Source organism: Falco punctatus (assembly GCF_963210335.1).
Source record: "Falco punctatus genome assembly, chromosome: 6".
In the NCBI taxonomy this organism is placed as follows: Eukaryota; Metazoa; Chordata; class Aves; order Falconiformes; family Falconidae; genus Falco; species Falco punctatus.
Window position 1 is genome coordinate 1933492 of NC_137585.1, and position 9023 is coordinate 1942514.

The following is a 9023-nucleotide window of genomic DNA, read 5'->3' on the forward strand; positions in this document are numbered from 1 at the left end:
GTGCAATCTCTGCCTGAGTTAAATTTCAGCTCCCCACTCTAACATCCTCTTTTCCAGTCGCTTTGCCTCTCACCTGTCATCTTCTAGCTTGTCCAAAATGCTGCCTCATTGGTTGTCTTCCTTGCTCCTCTGATTCTACTTATCCTTTCATCAAATTTATTCACAGCACCTCTTTGCTCCTTTTCAAAGAGTCTTCAGTTGCCCAAATGCAGAAATAGAATCTCACGCAGACAGAATCATTCAAATGAGGAAAAAAAAAAAAAGTTTCACACCAGCAAGCTGCAGTCCCTTGAGGACAGAACTGGTTTTCCTGTTTGCTCAAGGAAGCTTCCTCTAACTCAGAATCTTGCCTATAAGTAATCTCTTCTCAAGCTTAAAATTGTGCCATCAGGTGCTTCATATTGCTTCCTTTCAGTTTGTTACTGTTCTTGGTAGTATTACACAGCACTGTTTTCCCAGGTCAGAATGTGTGAGCATCCCTGCTGCGCAAAATGATCAGGTCTATCATTCATAGCATCGATACTGCATAATACATTGAGACTACGTACATGCATATGTACCAATATTTTGTTAACACCAAGTGATCCAACATACGGAATTTCTTCTAAAGTCAAAGCACATGACTGAAAATCCTGCCACATCCCCTTTCTCCAGCCTGTGGAACCGTGTCCCTTCATTTTAGCGTTACTTCTGGCTTAAATCAGTATTGCCGCACCTTGAGCCATCCCAAAAACTGTTGCACGGTGCAGAAGTCCAACATGCTTTCAGCCACCTCCTGCCACAAGGAGCGGGTGATAAAGCATGTTTGTGGTGAGCCCGTGCAGCTCATTGACTGGTGGTCTTCCTGCAGACCAGGAGAGAGGAGAAAAGACTTTTTTTTTCCTCCCAAAAAAAGGACCAGATAAACATGCCTGGAAATGCCAGATCTCTTGACTGGTGGAGCGGTGCTTCCTCACAGCTTTTTCCACTGCCTTGGGTTGCTCCGTGGCAGGCTTGATTCCCTTTCCTCTTTTAAAAGGGAAGAAAACCTCCATCAAAAATACAAAGTCATAACAAAAAGGCAACAGGAAAGACCAAGGGATGCTATTAATAAAGTGAGGGCCCTTGCCAAGAAAGGCTGAGTTTTCCAGCGGCCATTTTACCACCCTTGTTTCTTTATTAAATTAAGCTGTTTTTTAATGAGACTGTCTCGTATTGCAGATGTGGTCCCAGGTGCTGAACATCCTCCCATCTGTTTTGTTTTGCAGGAGGCAGCACAGGCACCTCCCCGACCACCTCCAGCACGGGGACCCCGTCGCCCTCTGCTTCCTCTCACCTTCTCTCTCCATCCTGCTCCCCTCCAGCCTTTCATCTGGCCCCCAACACTTTCAACGTTGGCTGCCGGGAGAGTCAGCTTTGCAACCTCAACCTGTCCGATTATCCCCCGTGCGCCAGAAGCAACATGGCCGCATTGCAGAGCTACCCGGGGCTGAGTGACGGTGGCTACAACCGGCTGCAGAGCGGCACCGCCTCTGCCTCGCAGCCCTCCGAAACCTTCATGCCTCAGAGGACTCCATCCTTGATCTCAGGAATGCCGACTCCTTCCTCCCTGCCCAGCAACAGCAAGATGGAAGCGTACAGCGGCCAGCTGGGATCCTTCCCCAGCTCCCAGTTTCAGTATGTCATGCAAGCAGGCAACCCTGCCTCCACCTCCTCTTCTTCACACATGTTCGGTGGCGGCCACATGCAGCAGAGCTCCTACAACGCCTTCTCCCTGCACAATCCCTACAACCTCTATGGATACAATTTCCCTGCTTCCCCCAGGCTGGCAGCAAGCCCGGAGAAACTCACCACCTCCCAAAGCACTTTACTCTGCTCTTCACCATCCAGCGGGGCCTTTGGAGAGAGGCAATACCTTTCCACAGGGATGGATCATGGGATGCACATGATCAGCCCTCCTTCCAGCAACCAGCAGACGGCCAACGCCTGTGACAACAGACAGTACGGTGCGGTTCAGGGCTCCTCCTCACAGATGTCTGTGCACATGGTCTAACAAGCCATGCCTCTCCTTGGCATCGAAGGCAGCTGGACCTTCGTCGTTTCCAGGGGTAAACCCATCCCAGTACCTTTTTGCCTTCAAACTTATAGTGGAACTAGTATTGTAATGATAAATAAGAACACGAGCCATCTAGGTATGTGCCACAGAATCTTGTGGAAAGCCTCAACTGACAGCCATCGCAGCTGCTTGTAGCCCAGGGTCTCCAGACCTGGCATGGAGCGTCTGCTCTTTCTGGACATTTGCAGAGAGAAGGGCATGACTTTAACGAGAAGCAGCTGAATAGACCATTTATGCATTAACTCCCACCTAGCCTGAGCGCTCAGCGTGGAGGGAGCCGTGCCCCTGTGCTGTCTTCTCCGGGTGCTGAAGAAAGGCAGCCTCCTGGGGCTTTGCCCTCTGAAGCTGCGCTGCCTATAGCTTTAAAGACCTCCCCCTTCCCAGACCGTTCCTTGTTGCTGGAGCACCTCAGCCTGTTTCTGAAGCCAGCGGTGGCCCGTGGGTCCTTCTCCCACCGTAGCACAGGAACGGCACTGCTGGGCTGGAGCCTCCTCCCAAAGAGTTTTCTGCATTTTCATGCCAGCGGTTTCTTTGCGAGGGCTGAGCTTCCCAGCGCCCAGCCTGCAGGTGGAGATGGGAGAGAGAGAGAAGAGGGAGAAGAGTTTGAACCCACAAGTGAGTCTCAGACATAAGCAGGGACTGATCTTCGGGAAGATGCATGGAGGAGAGGGGGGCTCAGCTCCTGGTGGCGTGACCTGAAGTGACGCACCCAAACCAAAGGGGTGACAGCCTTCGTGGGCATGTGTTTCCCACAGCACTCAACCCAACGGGAGGAAACTGTCCAGACTGAGCTCACGGGGAAGAGCGATGAGAAAGGACAGCTCTGCTCTGCAGAAGCGCAGCCGGCCTCCCTCACCCTGCATGCAAGAGTTGCCATTAAAACCATTAGCATTTCAGTATTCCTGAGGTCGAGTACTCGCCAGCCTCCCGCCTGCTATGTGGTCTCTGTGTAACCAAAGAGATCATTGCCTTTTGACATCTTTATTTTCTGGTTTTTTTTTGTCTTTTTTTTTTTTTTTCTTCTTCAAATCCTTTAAAAATAAGAAAACAATTGTAGCTTGGTGCAAGCTATGCATTTAAGTTGTGTGAAAATGCAAATACCAAGTAACAGAATACAGATATTATTGAGATTTGTTGTGAGGTGTTGTAGATAAATGTATTTATATGCCTAGTGGGGGATTCAATATTATGAATATAAAAGAGGGCAATAAAAATGGTATGTAAAATATGTATGAAGAAAAAGGTGTATAAAGATTTGCCCTATGCACGGAACTCTGTTTCTAAGTGCCAAGCACAGAATGCGCTAAATAAATCTTTGCAATTGTTCCCTCTGTGTTTTTCTCTGTCTGCGAGGCTTCCTCAGTGCTCTTCTAGGGACAGACACTTTCAAAATACTGTCACGCGTGTTTGCACAACAGAGGTACTGATGGCACAGCGCTAGATTGTGAATCCCAGGCAATATTACAATAAAAATAAAAAATTCTGTCTTCTCAAGAAATTTTAAAAATGGAGTTCTTGGCATCTGTAAGGTGCCTGCCCTCACCGGAGGTGTGTTTTATGGACAGCTAGAGATGTTATCCTTATTGTTAAAGTCTAATAAAAACCCTCTTCAGAATACTTTTTTGCAGCCCGTATAGAAAATAATACTTACAAATAACGGTGTGATTTGTTTCTCATGTTTCAGTGTCATTTGCGGGGATGTGTCAGGTTTTCATTTGCACTGCATTTCCAGCAAGAGACTGAGCCACCAGCACCACAGCAGTGGGGGGCTGAGGGCGCCTGCACCCCGGCTCCCAGTTACGGCTGCAGCGTTTACAGTTTCCCTTGGATCAAGACACTTTTCTTTTTTCTTCTTCTTTTTTTTTTTTTTTTTTTTTCCCTTGAATTGAAAAAGCACCAGGAAGGTAGAAAGACCTTGAAAGAGAAATTCTGTGAGCATTTCTTATTTTTTGTTTTGACAGGGGAATTTAAATATGCCAGTAGCATTCCCAGTTCTGTGCTCAGTCTGTGCGACTGCATGCTGGCTTTTACTGGTGTCTGCCGGCGGATGCTCTGGGAAGATGGGAGAGACTACGGGTGGGAGAGAACCTGTCCCTCCCCTTGTCTTCTTTTTACCCCTAGTAATTAATTTTTGGTTTAATCTTGAAAGAGGGAGGGGTTTAATCTTGAAAGAGGGAGGGGCTTAGTCTTGAAACTTTAGCTTTTCTAGTCCTTTCAGAATCTTTCAGAAAGACTCTTCAGTCCGCGCTTTGAGGTTTGCTGCGCTTTGGGGTTTGACTCTATCCCGCGGCAACGATCCCCACAGGTTCAGGTGTGGTGGGTGAACCAGGGCTTCCTCCTGCCAGCTCTTTGCATTAGTTGCTCTTTATTTATTCCATTTAATTCTTTGTGAGTGAGCCTGTGAGAATGCGATTCAACAAAATCAAAATTGCTCTCAGTATCAAAATGCACGTTCCTAACCTCAATTAAACCAAAAAATTAATGTGGTCAAAATTTATCACTGGAAGCAGCTGCTGAAGAAAGCAAAAGGCAGATGTGGGGTACAACCTGCCATATCAGTGTGGAGAACTGGAACCCCAGTTTCCATGCATTGTAGTAGCAATTTGTGGGGAAGAGCTCTGAAGTTGTCACCCAGACGTTTCAGCAATGGGATCCTTCAGGTTACTGAGCACCCTGTCCCTGATCCAACCCCGCGCCTCAGCATGCTGAGATAAGGTCACTCCATCCAATTGGTATGAGAGTTATGGATCTTTGGGTAAGCATTTATTGACCATATTTATAGATAGATTTATTTAGCTCTTATGTGGCATATATATATATATATATATATATATATATAAAATGAGAGATCTTAATTTAGCTAGATAGGTATTCCTTCATCTTAGCATACATTTAAGTGTTCTGTTGATTCAGTATCAGAATATTCAGCATCAAAACAGGAAAAAACCTGAGAGTGGCTTCCCTGTCCCAAGATGTGAAGTTGTAAGCACACAAATATGACCTGGAGTGACTTACACATGAGGATTAAAATCAAGCAAACAGTGAAACGGGGAAAAAAATAGCAACCTTCTTCTTGGGCTGTCAGTCTGCAAAGCAAAATTAGAGCAGTATTTGGAAGGCAGTATCAAAAATAACAGACTAAAACATGTCAAAATTATTTAAAATAGATTTGTTAATGTTCAGTTAGGCACACAGATGAAATCTTCCCAGGATAAGTTCCCCCTGAGCAGACAACCTGCTTAAAGCCTTGAAAGCCCCCCAGAAACACAAGGGGAGCACTTGAATTTGAAGCGGACCCAGTATGACAGAGGTGCTGTGTACAGCAGTGGCTCTTCTTCCCTGGCCACTCCTGTAGGGACACAAGGCTCTGAGCCCTTTGCCACTTACGCGTCCCAGCAAAGGGGTGATGGCGCTGGGCAGTGGGAAGATGCACCGGGGCTGGTCGGGGAGATCCACCTGGGAGCAGCTCACCCGGGGGGCAGCCCTGGTTGCAGCTCACACGGCAGCCACCCCTGGAAGGCTCCTTTTCCTTGGGTCACTGCCCTAACCACAGGGCTGGAGAGCCCTGGCATGGTTGTGCTCTCATCCAGGAGCCCGTTGATGGCTCATTTGCCAAACGTGCGTGCGTGGGGGGCAGAGGGCCAGTTGCATGGTTCCTCTCCCCTTCCTTCCGTCCCTGCCTGGCCACGAACATTCGAACCCCTTGGCTGGCTTAAGGCAGCGTTGACAGCGTGCTCACAGTCGCAAAGACGTACGTTTGCCCATGTTTCTTTAGAAGAGATGCGGAGGGCTCTTACTACTCATTTTCCCAGTGCAGGGAAGGTGACTGTGTGACATCTCCTCATTCAAAGAAACCACACAAGGAGCAGGTATCCTGCGTGCACGCTCCCCCACCCCCCATTTCAGCTGGCCATTTGACACCAGAGGATCTACCACAAGCTGCAGAAACCAGGGGGTCTTTACTCCACCACCCCTGGGCTGAGCTGTTTGCTCTTAGCCCATGCAGACTTCTGGCTTCCAGCCCAGAAGAAGAGAAGGCTCTGTGTCACCCAGTTTAGATGCTGCGAGTGTAAAAGGTGAAACATCCTGCACCTCTTTGAAGTACCCTTTTTTAAAAGCCCAATCTAAATGTCAGGAAGGGTAGTGGGAATCTCAGTGATGGGAGATCCCTCACAGAACCCACAGAACCCACATGCAAACCTGGCAACTTGTTACACAAATGGAAAGGATGGGGCAGAAATAATTGGAGCAGGTTTGTCAGCTCCGCAAAGTTTATTTAGCTTCATTCTTTAACACACTGACAGGTACAGGACATAAATATTACCGTGACCACAGTCAGTGTAGCTCAGCAATACCAGGACATTGCACTCCAGTGCGACATAGCGTTCTTGGAGGGAATGTCAGCGCTATGTGCTAAAGCAAAATGCTCGGGGCACAAACAGAAATACAAACTAAGGTACACAACCTGTGACATTATGTCAAATATACTACAGAAAAAATCACTAGCAGAGGATCTGCTAGTGTGGCTGATGTGCTGCATACTGGGTGAAACTCTACTGATGTAGGTGAAGGCTGACAGAGAGTCATTTACCATTACACAAACAAACAAAAAATTCAGATTATTTTTTTTCCCCCCAACACAGCTAGGCGCAGTGACCCAGAGCACACATCCCACGTTAGGCTAGCGCTAGCAGATGGGTTTTGCTGGCTGTTGCTCATCTGGCATCGTTCTAAACCCAACAACAACAACATGAAGGTGCACCCAAGGTCTGGGCAGAGGGATGCCCGAGCGTGCCGGATCTGTGCTGCAGATGAACCGGGAGCGCAGCTATAAGAACAGTGAGAGAACATTGTGAGCAGGGTGCTAGAGTGGCCAGGGCATCATTTGCCATAAATAAGTTCCTGTCCAAGGAACATCTGACTCCTTCAGCACTTTTTCTTCTTTAAAGCAGCAGCCTGCAGGACCAGGCGTTTTGGCCCGGTCTGCCACCCGGCGCCCCGAGCCCGCTGATGGCACCGCTCTGACCGCTCGTCCGTTGGGCTGCGGGGAGGGGGTTGTGTGGCTGCTGCCCCATGAACCGACAGCTGGAAAAGCGGCTCACTCCTCACCGTTTTCTGACTGCTCCTTCTAATTTGCCTCTCATTGCTCTCTAGGAAACTGTACCGCACACAGCTAAGGTCCCTGGAACTGCTCTCAGGGGTTGTTTTTCTGTGGTTTTAAGTGTTGCTTATCACCCCAGTAGAGTAACCTGGCTGCACATGGCAGGCGCAGTGCACGGAGCACACCTCTTTGAAGATCAGCTCCTTTCTACAATAAAAATCTCCGAGAATTCCAGCCTGGCTGAATGGGGGCCAAGGCTGGGGAAGCGCAGTGTGGCCGTGTGCCATGGTGGTGCTCAGCCTGGCGACAAACACGGCTTCTGTGCTGGAGGTGGGTGGCATGGGCTGGTCGGGGAGGGGTAATAAACCTCCACGGGAGGGTTAATTGCGCAGTCGTCTTGTCTCCGGAGCACTGAGCTCGTCTAGCTTTCTGACTCAATGTGCAACTCATCACATGCTGTGGGGGGGGAAGGATTAGGAGCCTGTCTAATTTTACACTGATTGAAGTTTCTACAGATGCTGTTCTTATTCCAGTAATGTTCTAAATTTGCTGAGCACTTTGGAAGCCCTGACATTCAGCTGGATAATGCCCTTTACTGAGATAGGGTGACTTCTGTGGGCTCCTCTTGGAGAGTTTCACAAGCAGCCCTATGCTCTCTGCCTCCCCTTGAGCATCCAGCACCGCACACACCTCAGGACACTATTTTCCAGCCGACTGGATGCAGCAGTAGTGCAGGGACACAAAGCTGGCCCGAGCAGGGAGCACCAGCCCTTCTCTGAGGGTGACGGGAGCGTGGTGCTGGTTTGGCCAAAGTGACAGGCTGCCCCGAGCCATTTTCAGCAGAAGCGCCTGTGCCTGGAAAGGGCTTTTCCCTCCAGACTACAACAAAGCAGCCCTGGGGGCAGGCTGCAGCGCCCACCGCCTGCCCGGTGCTGCCTCTGTAAGGATCAGGGGTGGTGGGAGGGTGCCATGGCCTTGAGGTCCTATCCTACCCGAGCTGGTTTATAGCATTTCCCTTAATGTGCAGTCAGTTAATTGCACATTAATACAGTTGCATTTTAAGCTGGTGTAACTGGACCAGAAACTGGTGCAGAGGAAAACTGCAGTCAGTTTGTTATATTAAATAGATAACGCAGTCCAGTGATTGGACACACGATGTAATTATCTGCATCTGCCTCCCCCAGCAGACAGAACAAGTTGCAGTGCAATTAGCCTTGCATAAACTGCAGTGCAGCCTGCCAGTGACCCACACCAGTGCCAGTGCTGTTCTCCGTGGTTTGTACTATGTTGCTATGCAAAGGACTGTGTACAGAAATAGTAAGATTAGTTAGAAAGGAGTATGAACACAGACGTGTGTGTAAAAGCACTAGAGAAACAGGAGAACAAGGTTTTAAAGGATGGCCTGTACTGAGAGCCAGGGATATGATCAACAGCAGTGAAACCAGTAAACCCCGAGGAAGGTGTTGCTTTCACCAAAATCACAGCATGGGTGACCCAGCAGCAGAAAACTGGCAACCCAGTAACAGGGGAACGGCAGCCAGGCTACAGCACACCGTGTGCGCCATTTCTCTTCTGTAACACCAATGAGAAGCCAAGCTTCACTAAGAAGCTTCCCAAAAATGAGGGAGAAAACGTGCAGCAATGTCACCCGAGATTTACAATGGGTAATTAGCCAAGGTTCCAAGGTGAAAGCTCCATACCTGTGAGTCCTCAAACATATAAAAGACCTGTCGAGAAGCCAATGCATTGTCATCAGTGAAAAGAAAGCCATAAGATGAAGGTTCAATGGCAGAGCCCCTTGCATGCAAGATATTGTGCCCAGAATAC

General features: G+C 48.7%; 1 protein-coding gene and 1 long non-coding RNA gene across 3 annotated transcripts in view; one reads left to right on the top strand and one right to left on the bottom strand.

Annotated features, from left to right (window-relative positions):
* Positions 1-3421, top strand: part of TBX15 (T-box transcription factor 15) — a 97953-nt gene extending 94532 nt beyond the window's left edge. For both annotated transcript variants that reach the window (XM_080391113.1, XM_080391114.1), the window contains exon 8: positions 1248-3421. In XM_080391113.1, coding sequence (XP_080247239.1) covers positions 1248-2032 — 785 coding nt within the window. In that variant the 3' untranslated portion in view covers positions 2033-3421. The remainder of the gene's footprint in view (positions 1-1247) is intronic.
* The window catches only part of LOC308065308, a 40860-nt gene continuing 34882 nt past the window's right edge, over positions 3046-9023 (bottom strand). The window contains exon 2 of the long non-coding RNA XR_013928737.1: positions 3046-8993. This is a non-coding gene — a long non-coding RNA (uncharacterized lncRNA). The remainder of the gene's footprint in view (positions 8994-9023) is intronic.